This window comes from Cucurbita maxima, unplaced genomic scaffold (assembly GCF_002738345.1).
Source record: "Cucurbita maxima cultivar Rimu unplaced genomic scaffold, Cmax_1.0 Cma_Scf00070, whole genome shotgun sequence".
NCBI lineage: Eukaryota > Viridiplantae > Streptophyta > Magnoliopsida > Cucurbitales > Cucurbitaceae > Cucurbita > Cucurbita maxima.
The window spans coordinates 438535-453142 of NW_019272086.1; the positions used below are offsets into that span (position 1 = coordinate 438535).

A 14608-nucleotide genomic window follows, 5' to 3' on the forward strand; every position below is an offset into this window, starting at 1 on the left:
ATACGAACTGAATAAGCTATGTCAGGCCTAGTGACAGTCAAATATATTAATCTGCCAATCAACCGTCTGTATTTACTTGGATCGTTCAATTTCTCTCCTTCAGTTAAAGAAAGTTTCAGATTTTGCTCCATAGGAAATTTGTCTGGACGTGCTCGTGTAAGGCCTGTGTCTTGAAGGATGTCTAGAGCATACTTCCTTTGAGACATAAAAATTCCTTTTCTAGACCGAGAAAATTCAATGCCTAGAAAATATTTCAAATTTCCTAAATCTTTGATAAGAAATTTCTGGAGTAAACTAGTCTTGAGATATTGCATTTCTTTGAGATCATTGCCTGTCAACAGAATATCATCAACATAGATTAGAACTGCAGTGAAAGAAGTACCTTTACTCTTGGGATAGGAGGTGAAGGAGGAATGGAAGGTGGATGATGGGTGCTTAAGTAGGATGGATCATGAAGTGGAACAACAGGAGTCGAAGGAGCTAATGTCGAAGTTTGTGAAGCTGATGAAAAAGGAAAATCATCTTCACAAAATTTAACATCACGGCTGATAAAGAATTTGTGAGATTGCATGTCATACAATTTGTAACCTTTATGACCACAAGGATATCCTACGAAAACACAAGGAATTGCCCGAGGTTCAAATTTTTGCTTAGGATGTACTATAGTTGCATAACATTTACAACCAAAAACTTTAAGATGATGAAATGTAGGTGATCGTTTGTAGAGTGCTTCAAAGGGTGTCTTGTTAGATAACACTGGTGATGGCGTTCTATTTATAAGATAAACAGCCGTTAAAACGCACTCTCCCCAAAAATTAAGTGGAACTTGTGACTGAAAAAGAAGAGACCTAGCTACATTTAGAATATGGCGATGCTTACGTTCTACGACTCCATTTTGTTGTGGAGTATAGACACAAGTGCGCTGAAATTCAATACCACAAGAAGTAAAGAATGGTTGCAAAGATAGGAACTCAGTCCCATTGTCTGATCGAACTATCTTGATAGTAGTATGAAATTGAGTTTGAACAAATTTAACAAAGTTCATTAACAAATGATGTACTTCTGACTTATGTTGCATTAGAAAAACCCAAGTACATCGAGTAAAATCATCAACAATAGTGAGAAAAAAACGCAAACCAGAATGGGTAGGAATTTTATGTGGTCCCCAAACATCACAATGTATCAGATCAAAGGCAGAATGGGTTGTTATTGAACTTCTTGGGAAAGACAACCTAGTTTGTTTTGCTAACGGGCAGATACTACAATTATGAGAATAACTCGCATTATTAAGATGCAATTGATCAGCTAGAAATTTAAAACGAGAAAAAGAAGGATGACCTAGACGTAAATGCCACAAATCAGATGACTGAGATACTTGATGAGCTGAAGATTTGATTGGAGATGAAGAAATATGATAGAGACCTCCAAATTGTTTACCCGAGCCAATCATCTTCCCCGTAGCCAAGTCCTGCATAACACAAGAATCAGGATAGAAGGTGACATAACATTTCAAGTTATTGGTAAGTTTGCTGATCGACATTAGGTTTAAATTGAATGAAGGCACACATAAAACGTTGTTTAACTTAAGGTTAGGGCTAAGGGAAATATTGCCAGTATGTGACACACGTGCTGTCTCTCCATTAGGCAAATTTATTGTAGACATGATGGCAGCCTTTGGATCAGTCATAATAGAAGATTTTGATACTATATGATCCGTAGCTCCACTATCAAGAATCCATGAATTAGAACTCGCAGAGTTAACAAATAATGTAGATATGGGAAACAAACCTGCAACATTGATGTGATTGTCAGAATTACCAGAAGGGTTTTGATTGATTGCAGATAAGGCTTGTGCTATCTGTCGTAATTGCTCAGAAGAAAAATTTGGAATGGAAATAGGTGACTGTTCTCCTGTATTCAACTATGAAACATCGGCCATATTTGCAGATGATCGGTATCCACGATGATTGTGTTGATTGACTTGTCTTGTCCTTGTAGAATTATTTTTCTGTCGACACCGATCTTCTGTATGTCCCCTTTTATCACAAAACTTACAATGAAACTTAAGAATTCGACACTCATTGATTGTATGACCACTTTTATTGCAGTGTTCACATGATTTGTCCTTGGCGAATTTTGAATATGTTGTTTTCTTCTGCACTGCTGATGCAATCGAGAAATTCTCAGCAGGTTCAGAAGTTACCTGTCGCTGCATCTCTTCTTGTACAAGTAATGAATAAGCTTGCCTCACATTAGGTAATGGAGACATCATCAATATGTTAGATCTCACCGTTTTATAAGACTCGTTGAGCCCCATGAGCAATTGCATCAACTTGTCTTCTTCGCGTTGATCAATATGTATTTGACGTTGATTACACGTAAATGGTGTGCGGTACGCTTCCAGTTCATCCCAGAGTGCTTTGAGCTTGGTGAAATATGTTGACAGTGCCATGGTTCCTTGTGACATCGTTGCTATCGAGTTTTGTATTTGAAAAATTGCTGGAGCATTCTTTTGTGAGAATTGATCGCGAAGATCAACCCACACTTGATGAGCTGTCTTGGCGTGAATAATGCTTTTAGCGATATCTGCTTCAACAGAATGAGTTAACCAAGATATTATCATACTGTTGCACTGATTCCAGAGTTCGAATTCGGTTGAATTTGCATCTTGGGGCGGTTCCACAATTGTGCCATCAATGAAGCCAATTTTCTTCTTGGCAATAAGAGCATGCATAACTGATTTACTCCAAGATTGGTAATTTGCTCCATTTAATTTGATTGGAACAAGTGAATATCCTGGCTGATCAGAGTGATGCATATAGTAAGGATGTGTTAAATCAACATCCGAAATTTTAAAGCTGGATTTGGCTGAGCCCGCCATAAAGGAAACTTTGATATTTACGATCGATGCTCTGATACCATGTTAAGAAATAGAAATAGAAAATAGAACTGGAAGAGTGTATGATCTTCATTCAGGTTTACCACGTTTAAATAGATACAAACTATTAACTAATACCTAAAAATAGAAAAAAATAATATATCTAACTAAATCTTGTAAATAAATAAAATATACGATTAATCAAATTTATACTAACAACTCCCTAAATATCTCAGATATATTCTAACTAATATATCTTCAAAATATCCTCTCAATATTTTGTTAGATGTCCACAGGAATATGCTCTCTACAAGAAAATGAATGGAGTTGAAGCAATGATAATTGGCACATATGTGGATGGCTTAATCATAGTCGGCTCAAACAAACAAGTTATAGCTTAGTTCAAGGAAGAGATGCACCAGAGATTTGAGATGAGCAATCTTGGACTTTTGAGCTATTACTTGGGTATTGAGGTAGGACAAAGCAGTGAATCAATCACTTTATGTCAGGCCAGATATGCAAGAAAAATCCTAGAGAAGCTAGGAATGGGGGAGCACAATCCTTGGTTGATTCCCATGGAACCAAGAATGAAGATGAGCAAACATGGAATGGAGAACTTGTGGTCGACAAAACACTTTACAGAAGGGTTATTGGAAGCTTACGCTATCTGGTTAATACCCAGCCTGACATAGCCTACTCAGTTGGTGTGATGAGTAGATACATGGAGGCACCTACAACTTCACATCTTACAACAGTAAAACAAATATTGAGGTATGTGAAAGGTACTCTAAGTTTTGGCTGTGTTTATAAGAAGCTATCGACTGTGGAGCTGGTAGGATTTAGAGACAGTGATATGGCTCGGGATATTGATGATAGGAAGAGTACAACTGGAGTGTTGTATTATTTGGGAGTAAATCCAATAACCTGCATATCAGAGAAGCAGAAGGTGGTGGCTTTGTCATCATGTGAGGCTGAGTATATAGTCGCAACTGCTGGAACGTGTCAAGGAATATGGTTGGGCAGGATTTTGAGTAACATTAGTCAACTGCAAGTAAAACCTAAGCTTAATGTTGACAACAAGTCAGCTATAGTTGACGAAAAATCTTGTTTACCATGATCGAAGTAAGCACATTGATATAGGTAAAACGGTCACACATCCACTTGTATAAGATACTATTGGAAGACCATTAACATCTTTCAGAAGTAAATATTGACGTTAGCAATTCCCTAAACCCTAAACCCTAAACCCTAAACCCTAAATAAAACCAGATGCTACTTCAATTAAGAAAGAGCAACCTATAAGTCGGTGTGTTTATCAAACTTGTCATCTCAATCAAAGAATCTTAAAAGCAAGCCTACAAAGAAGGTTGAAAAATAAAATAGTACCTTACAAGATGATGAAGTTCCTTTCGAGGAGAGAGAAGTGGAAGAAATTGCATCTTGTGGAATTAAACTTCCTTATGAAGAAGATGGAATTGATCCGGGACCAAGCAACATGGGCGGTACAATACAATGTGTAGATATTCTCACCAAGACCCTAGTAGATATCGAACATGAGTCCAAAAAAAAAAAAAACTTATCACTAAAAATAGTTATCAAGTAAATAAGGAGAATTGTCATTTTAACTTTAAAAAAATGTTTAGAAAATTGGATAGTCTGTATGCAGTATACAACAATGAAAGAGAATTGAGAACCACAGTGATATGAACCAATGCATCAATCATGCAAGATAAATTTCAAGCAAGATGTGAAGAAAATGTTATTCGAATTATCACAAGATTTTGCAATTCATGTCACATTAAAGAACAATGAAGCTCCAATTATTCTTGGATGTTTATAATTTTTTGTGGATGATAATCGAGAGTTATAGTGTTTCTTCAATGTATTTTAAGGCTTTTATTTATTTTAAGGGTACATTTACATGCTAATTTTGGTCATAAAGTACGAAGGTTACAACTCTTGACATGTCTTACGAAAGATGAAAGGTTTTATATTGAAGCTATATAAAGTCATGTATGTTATATTTGTAAAGTAGACTTGAAAAATGTAGTGAAAAAAGATTTCTTTTCAATTCTATGTAGTTTAGATGGCATGTTTAGAATCATTCAAACTTGACATGACCAATATTGCTTGTAAAGTGGTTTGAATCACAAATAAGTGTAATTGACTAGTGATATTTAATCAACCAGATAATTTGAATCTTACTTTTTTATGAAGTGATTCCTTATCATTACAAATAAGTGTTCTTACCTTTTTCGCTTAGTTTATTTGCAATTTCATATAGTTTAGATTGCATACTTAGAATCATTCAAGCTTGGCATGATCAATCTTACGGAGTGATTTGAATCTCAATCAAGTGTTCTTACCTTGAGATATTCGATTAACAAGGTAATCTGAATATACTTCCCTTGTAGTGATTCCTTATCCTTTGGTATCATAGTTTTTTCTTAAGTTGATTCTTTATCACAAAGTGCTCAAGGTTCTTTGTTCCAATAAACATCTCTTAGGTTGTTCTTTTTGCTTCATTTATTTGTTTCGGTATATTTCGATCATGGCTACCTCTAATAAATTTCTCGTTTATCGATGGTTTTGTTCAAATCTTGATGCTACATCTTTGTTAGAAGGAACTCTTCCATTTTCATTAAGGGCTCACGTGTGGAGAAGCCTTGTGAGGAAAGATTGAAAAAGAGGCGGGAAGGTATGAAGGTAGGTTTTTCAAAGAGTTCTAAGGATATCACATTCATTTATTAATGGAATCACTCCATTCTTGTCCCAACAAATTTGTATTGTAGTATGCTAAAGGTTTGCTGAATAAACCAAATGAATGCGAGGATCCAAACATTTGAACAAAATGCTCTGAGGGAAACCACTATCGAAAGGTAAGGGATGACATGGTCCAGGTGGATCGTTGTGACCCGGTTCAAATGGACGATTAGCCCCGTCTAACCGAACTAGTTTTCCTCATTTTTCTTACTTTGGTCATTTTGAGCCCAAGTTTTTATCCACTTTCTATAGTATTCATTTTTTTTTTTATTTAGAGTTTATTCGAGAAATTTGGAGGAAATTAAAATTTTTTAAAGGACCCGAACCAATCCAAAAATGATTGAACGAATCAAGTAAATCACCATGCATATTTATTTTTGCATTTTCTTTTGTTCTTCATGTTTTTTATTTAAATCGAGTGCATGAGTGGTGCGATTTTAACAAATAGTATCAGAGCTAGGAGAGATTTAGCCGATCTATGAAAATGGAGTGTTCAAAGATTGAAATCAAGAAGATTGATGGATTGGATACCAGTTTTCGGAAGATGAAGATTGAAGATTGTCTTACAAAAAAGATCTCCACGAACCATGGTTTGAGATGAGGATGTCGAGTCGTAGAATGAGCACCAAAGTAGAATGGCATTGAACTGTGAGGAGGCGTCACTGGGCGTAGACGTGAAAAACAACAGGCAAGTTATGGTTCTGAATGTTAGACGAACACGACTCCCCACAATGGTATGATATTGTCCACTTTGAGCATAAGCTCTCATGGCTTTGCTTTGGGCTTCCCCAAAAGGCCTCATACCAACGGAGAGTGTATTCTTAGATTATAAACTCATGACCATTCCCTAAATTAACCGATGTGGGACTTTCATCATCCAACACTTCCCCTCGAACAAAGCACGCCTCCCCTTAATCGAGGCTCGACTCCTTTGGAGTCTTAGTCCTTTTTGACTGCCTTCGTACCTTCGAGGAGGCTTGACTCCTTTTGGAGTCCTTTGTTCGACATTTAAGGATTTGCCAATCTATTGACACGGCTAAGTTTAGGGTATGGCTCTGATACCATGTTAGACGAACACGACTCCCCACAATGGTATGATATTGTCCACTTTGAGCATAAGCTCTCATGGCTTTGCTTTGGGCTTCCCCAAAAGGCCTCATACCAATGGAGAGTGTATTCTTAGATTATAAACCCATGACCATTCCCTAAATTAACCGATGTGGGACTTTCATCATCCAACACCTCCCCTCGAACAAAGCACGCCTCCCCTTAATCGAGGCTCGACTCCTTTGGAGTCTTAGTCATTTTTGACTGCCTTCGTACCTTCGAGGAGGCTTGACTCCTTTTGGAGTCCTTTGTTCGACNACACGGCTAAGTTTAGGGCATGGCTCTGATACCATGTTAGACGAACACGACTCCCCACAATGGTATGATATTGTCCACTTTGAGCATAAGCTCTCATGGCTTTGCTTTGGGCTTCCCCAAAAGGCCTCATACCAATGGAGAGTGTATTCTTAGATTATAAACCCATGACCATTCCCTAAATTAACCGATGTGGGACTTTCATCATCCAACATTGAATACCAAAAACCTATTGCTGGTGGGCTAGAATAAGGTTCTAGAGACGATAGTGAATGATGGAAATAAAAGAATGGAGTAATTCTCTATCATCACTACTTCAAATCCTTTTTTTACTCACGTGGCCAACAACATCGACGTTTGAAAATATCTTTCACTGATGAATAACAAAGTGGAATTTTCAGACCTTGTTGATGCTAGCAATGCTCCTAGGGCTGTTGAAGCATCTGTTCAAGAATTTGCTCCTATGGAAGAATTCACTAGAGTTGATCATTGGAGCACTTCAAATTCCAGTGTTTCAACAGCTCACCAGAAACAATTCGATTCGCTTTATGCTTTTATGATTTTGCAAAGTTCAAAGATTGGTAGGTTTTAGAGTTAATCTAATTGACGCGGTCTAGAAACATAGTGGAAGCTCAAGGTTTGATATGACTCTAAGGTTCATTCACTTGATAATATCTAGAAATATAGTAGAAGCTCAAGAATTGGTAGGCCCCACGATTGATATAGTTGATGTTGTCCAGAAATACAGTGGAAGTTCAAGAATTTGTAGGCTCTAAGGTTGATCTAGTTGACACCGTCCATAAATGCAATGGAAGCTCAAGGATTAATAGGATCTAGGATTGATCCAGTCAACGTTGTCAAAAAATGCAGTGGAAGCTCAATGATCAGTAGGATCTAGGGTGATCTAGTTGATGTTGTCTAGAAACGCAATGCAAGCTCAAAGATCTGTAGGCTCCAAGGTTGATCCAATCAATAGTGTCCAGAAACTCAATGGAAACTCAAAATTGGTAGGTTCCAGAGTTGATCTAGTTGATGTTGTCCAAAAATACAGTGGACGCTCAACAATTGGTAGACTCCAAGGTTGATCCAATTGACATTGTTCAGAAATCCAAGAATTCAACGATCGGTAAGCTCTAGAGTTGTTCAAGTTGACATTATTCAGAAACCAGGTAGAAGCTTAAGAATCAGTAGGGTCCAGAGTTGATTCGGTTGACACTATCCAAAAAATATAGTGAAAGCTCAGCGATCAATAGGTTCCAGGGATTATCCAGTTGATGTTATCTAGAAATACAGTTTTAGTACAAGGATAGGTAGGCTCTAGGGCTAATTCAATTGACACTATCCAAAAACCAAAAAGAAACTTAAAGATCGGTAGGCTCCAAGGTTGATTATGTTGACGTTGTCTAGCAACACAATGAAAGCTCAAGGATCGGTAGGCTCTAGGGTTTATCTAGTTGATGCTGTCTAGAAACTTAATGGAAGCTCAATGATCGATAAGCTTTCAGGTTGATTCAGTCAGCATGGATCATTGAAGTACTTTTAGGAGTTGATAGAAGAAGAGTAGAGCCTAAAAATGCATGAACCCAATTAGAAATTTTATGAGCACCTTCAAGGTGCGGTTATGAGGTTTCCAATCACTCTCTAGTTATGATCTTGTTCGAATGAGAGCAAGGGACAATATAGGTAACTAAGTGTTGGCTAGATTGAGCGTCACAACCTTCTTATTGTTGCTTATGTTATGGGGCCTATTAAGGGTTTCCAACTAAACCCTACTAGTGAATTTGAAAATAGTGCCCATAATGATATGATGAGAACTATGACTTGGATACGAACGTCGGGGTCACGCCTCGAGAGTCTACCAGCCATAGGCCTATGATGACGATGACAATGACAATGAAAATGACGTCTAAAATGATAATGAAAATGATGTCTAAGATAATAATGAAAATGATGTCTAAGATAATAATGAAATGATGTCTATAGGATAATAAAGACCTAAACAATAATAACTATAACCCTATGGATGAACCACGAGAATCAACCCAATTAGGGGTAAAAAAAAAAAAAAAGAATTTATAGTTTCCGTACCATAACTTTAAGTTGAGTTTAGGTGAACAAGTGAACGTAAGGTATAGCCTATGAAGAGTCTGTAACTCAGAAGAGATCTCCTAAATATGAATAAGACACTGAACTAACGAACAAACCAGTGACATAAGACTTAAGAATGAATTAACAACTACAAGCAAGTTAGTTACCAGTATTTTTATACTCATCCATGACATTTTAATTCTTTTTCAGATGAGATTTGGACGGAGTGGTCGAGGTAAAGATGTCCACGAGCTGCGAGGCCATAAGGGTCGGACTAGATCGGTGTAATATATTTCTTAGAACTCAGTCATATCACACATTGGCTTTGTCATTAGCCTGTTTTACCATAATTTCTTTAAATACTATGTACATTGTAAAAATTATAAATTAATTTGTATTTTCAAATATTTCACGTCTATAAGTAATAGCTGATTGTTCGAATTTACCCAATATCTATTGTAATAGTTGCACTTAAGTATCTATTTAGATTTCACTTCTAAAAATTACCATTTACCATGAAAATATCATCAATTTTGTACTCCTCTACTTTTAAATAGTTATGATGTTGATTATTACTATTTGATTAATTATTATCACGTGCAAAACAAAGTGCAATGATTTCTTCCACAAAAAAGTTATGATCAATATCCAACAGGTAAGAGGAATACGCTTTCCATTGTGTTATATGCAAGAGTTAAATCGAATGCCTGATGTTCCGATCGTACTTTTTTAGGCAGTAGATTTGACGATTGTACGATACCCACTCTCGATAATGAACGAGTCAAGCTAACTTAGGATTGCATCGCCTATAGTTGAATCACGCTTTTCTAGAGAGTAGATTTGGCTCAATGAGTCCGACCCTGATGTAAGAATAAAGGTTTTTAGAAAGCAGAAACATAGAGATTTTGAAAGAGAGTTCGAATGCAAGATTGAGAGAAAACAAGCATGACCATGACACAAGACACCCCTTAAATGAAGGTGTTAGGAACACTCAATCTCAACAATGATATGAAATTATCTATTTTGAGCATAAACTCTTTTGTATTTACTTGTAGCTTTCCTAAAAAATCTCATTCGAATGAAGGTATATTTTTACTTATAAACCCATGATCTTTTTTTAATTAGAGATTCCTCACCCAACAATCCTAAACCGAAGGGTGAATTAGATCCACAAGCAAAGTAAACAAGTTTATTCATGAAACGAAACTCAAAACGAGAAAGATAGAGCAACAGTAGATTAGCTCGTACAACTCGAACAAGACACAAATTAAAAACAGTATAAGAATTAACAATGGCGAGTACAGAAGCAGCGACGACGGAAGCCGACACAGTCACCACCGGAGAAGCCTTCGGTACGGCAGACAACAGCGCAGTTGTGGTTGCTCAAGCAGGTGCCATGGAAGTGGTGGCTCTGGGACTTGCACACTCGAGCCTCAGCAGTGCGACCCATCAGCTCATCTGCAAATAATATAACATTATATTGATTAGAACAAAGAAAGAACAAAAGGGAAAGGGGATGGGGTTGGGGTTAGGGTTTAATTACCCGAAGCAGAGAAGATAAGGAGGAGGAGTAAGAGAGTGGGGAGGAGGGATCTGTTCATCATCTTTAGCTATTGGCTTGATATTCAAGTTGTGAGCATCAATGAGAGGAGGTACCACTTGTTTATATAGCCACCTCCCCTCCCAACAACCTTCCCACACCTCATTATTCATCATTTTATTCTATCATCTTTTAATTAATTCGATACATATTTTAAAATTGTTAGACCCCACGTAGTTGTAGAGTGTGGATACCTCTCCATAATAGATGCATTTTAAAACTGTAAGGATGACGGCGATGTAACGAGTCAAAACGGACAATATTTGTTAGCGGTGGGCTTGGACTATTACAAATGGTATCAAAATCAGACACTGGATGGTGTGCCAGTTAGGACGCTGGCTCTCAAGAGGAGTAAATTGTGAGATCTCACATCGGTTGGAGAGGGGAACGAGCATTTCTTATAAGGGCGTGAAAACCCTTCTTAACAGACGTGTTTTAAAATCGTTAGGCTGATGGCGATACGTAATGATCCAAAACGGACAATATATATTAGTGATGGGCTTGAGCTATTACAAATGGTATTAGAATGAAACATAGGGCAGTGTGTGCTAGCAAGACGTTGGCCCTCAAGGGGGTGGATTGTGAGATCCCACATCGGTTGGAGAGAGAAACGAGCATTCCTTATAAGGGTGTGAAAATCTTTTCCTAATAGACGTGTTTTAAAATCGTAAGGCTGACAGCGATACGTAACGAGCTAAAGCGGACAATATCTATTAGCGGTGGGCTTGAGCTATTACAAACGGTATCAAAATCAGACACTGGACGATGTGCCAGTGAAGACGGTGGATTGTAAGATCCCACCTCAGTTGGAGAGGAAAACGAGCATTCCTTCTAAGTTTTTAGAAACCTCTTTTTAACAGACATGTTTTAAAACCGTAAGACTGACAGCAATACGCAATGAGCCAAACCGAATAATATCTATTAGCGACGTACTTTGACTATTACAAAAATACTTTTTCAATTCCACTTTAGTACTCACTGTTGACAATATTATAATACCAAAGAATACGACGTCATGACCAGAGATTCAAACTTGTAATTCTTGTCTGTCGTAAAATAGAGGTGGATTATACATGTTTTGTAATGCCCAATGTCCTAGATGTAGAATTCAAATTAGGCACCTAATGGTTCGACATTCCCCTACATCCTTAACGACATGGTCATGTTACTTATTCTTTCGTTCTAAAAGTGAAGTCTATCATCATTTACTCGAGTGTCACATGTGTTTAACAAAATCAACTGATTTAAACTAAACTAGGCTACACCACCTCCTACTAACGAACAACTACTAGGCTGCTCACTCAATCTATTCAAGGTCTATTTATGATCTTCTCGAGGAGGTTTACTCTAAAAAGGTAGAACTACAAATAGCAAGACCCCATATCGAGGTTCATCACCAATAAGCTAGTTTAATTCCGCATGTACATTAAATATATTATTGTTTTTACGCAAATAATTTCAAATTTGTATTTTTATTCGAAAGTAAAAAATAAAACATATATATATATTTTTTTACCATTACATTATTTGATACAATAAAATTACTTCATATAATCACGAGGCTACCGACAATGCCTTTACTGTCTCTCTCTTATAATTCATAATCTTTCACGTGATTTATGGAAAAAAACAATGTGCCGACGTGGAACCACACAACCTTAGCTGGAAATTCCAAATTCCAATAATTAATATTTCCCACTCTCTCCGAAAAAGAGAGAGCAAAAAGTACTTTTACCTCTTTTAATTTTATTATTGTATTTATAATTTTAAATATTTCATTTATACTGAATATTAATAAAAATCGTCCTTATGTTTCTCATTCTTAACATGGTATAGAACACTAGTATATTTATCTGTTCCAATCAAATTAAATGGGACAAATTACCAATATAGGAGTAAATCATTTATGCATGAACCAAGAAAAACTACATTCGAATGCAGCTATTCGAGTTCTAAGATACATTAAAGGTAGTCTATTTCCGGATTTTGCATATTCCTCGAAAATTCAATTATTTCTTGGAAGTCTAAAAAGCAAACCAATGTGTCCAAATCATCAACAGAATCCAACAGAATCCGAGTATCGAGCTATGACACATACTTGTTTACAGTTAACTTGATTGAGAATAAAGATTTGAAAGTTTCGCTGTCCGAACCAATATTGTTGTATTGTGATAATCAAGCAGCATTACATATAGCAGCCAATCCAATTTTTCACAAACGTATGAATCATATCGAAATTGATTATCATATAGTTTGAGAAAAGTTACAAGCTAGAATTATCAAACAGTGCTACGTTCCGACTAAAATGTAATTGTCAGATGTTTTTACACTCTCCAACTTGAGGGGAATATTCAGATATAAAAATTAATATATTTTGTGGAATAACGATAATTAATTAAAGAATATATCTTACCTATCGGTAAATTTTCCCTTATTTTTACGAGTTGATTAAGAGTATATTTTATTTTATTTTCAAGTCAACATTATATTTTCTCTTATTTTTAAGATTAATGTTTCTCACGAGACTATTATCACAATTTAATATAAATAAATAGTATAGGTTTACTTTTATATTTGTATTTATTTTTGGAATTAATTATGACAATCTTATATATAATTTTAATAGGTTAATTAATAAATCAATCAAAATTAATTCTTAATATTTTTTAATCCACTAAAAGTAAATAAATAATAGTAAACGAATCATTTTAACTGGTCAATTGATTGTTATTTTAATAAATAAATTCATTTGGTATTTAATTATTTCCATATAATATTTAATTAATTATAGATCATTATTATTTATTATAAATTTAATTTAAAATTATGATATATTAATAATAATCAAAATTAATACCTGCAAATTAAGAAATTGAGTATAAATAATCAATAAGTAATTAATTAATTATTAAAAAATTAATTTTCACCAACATTTTTAACTCATTATAATTAATTAATTAATTATATTTAAGATATTTTTAATGAATGGTAACAGATAAATTAAGATCAACTAATTAATTAACTTGATTTAAAATTCAATTAAAAATAATAAAAATGAAAACAAGTCTAAGTATCGGTTCGAGCGTTCAAAATTTATTTCAAAACAAATCATGAACGAAAGTTCGTATTTATTTACAATAAAAAAAAAACATAAACAAGAACATATATCATTCGTCACGTGTTTTATTTTTTACGATACATATTTAAAATTTTTATAAAAGTCTAGAAGAGGAAATAAATTTTGAACGTAATAAAACTTTTTGAAACATTAAAAAAAAAAAAAAATTGAAATGAAGGGATATTTTGATAATTTAACATTTTTGTTTTTATTAATATTTTGTTAATGAGTTAAAAAAAAAAAAAAAAAAAAAAGTTGTAATTTATTTTTATTGTGCAGTGTAAAGCGTGTGGGCCAGAGTCAGAAACGTACATAAAAGTCAGAAATGACAACTCACCTGTCATAAAACTATTTATTACTTTTTATTAACTCTATTTCATAGTATTTCAGTTCCGGTCTCATATACTATTATTATTATTATTTTTTTTTCATTTTTACAGGAATTATAAGGAAAAAAAAACGTTTTACTCAACTTTTATATTTATAATTTTTTTAAAAGTTTCACTAAAAAAAAAATATTATTAATTTTAAATATTTAAAGCATTTAAAAATACTTTTAAGCTTTTAGATTTCCTTAAATTTTTATTAAAAAAAAAACTTCCAAAATACTTTTGGATTTTTTTAAAACAATTTAAACTTATTTCTATTTTAAAATAATATTAAAATAGTAAAAATATTTTTATTTTTTTTCTATAAAGGTAAAGAGTGTTACCGCTACTTTTAAAGTTTCATACGTATTTTTTTACTTATATTAACGGTAACTAAGACTTGTTAAACAATTGAATGATATTAGTGAAAC

At 34.6% G+C, this 14608-nt stretch overlaps 1 protein-coding gene across 1 annotated transcript; it reads right to left on the minus strand.

Annotated features, from left to right (window-relative positions):
- Positions 1 to 10253: 10253 nt before the first annotated feature.
- Positions 10254 to 10751, minus strand: LOC111472388 (defensin-like protein 1). The gene is made up of 2 exons (XM_023118078.1): positions 10635 to 10751; positions 10254 to 10549 (listed from the first exon to the last, which is right to left on the minus strand). Exons 1-2 carry the CDS (start codon positions 10693 to 10695, stop codon positions 10377 to 10379), a joined length of 234 nt encoding a protein of 77 aa, XP_022973846.1. The 5' UTR covers positions 10696 to 10751; the 3' UTR covers positions 10254 to 10376.
- Positions 10752 to 14608: the final 3857 nt, after the last annotated feature.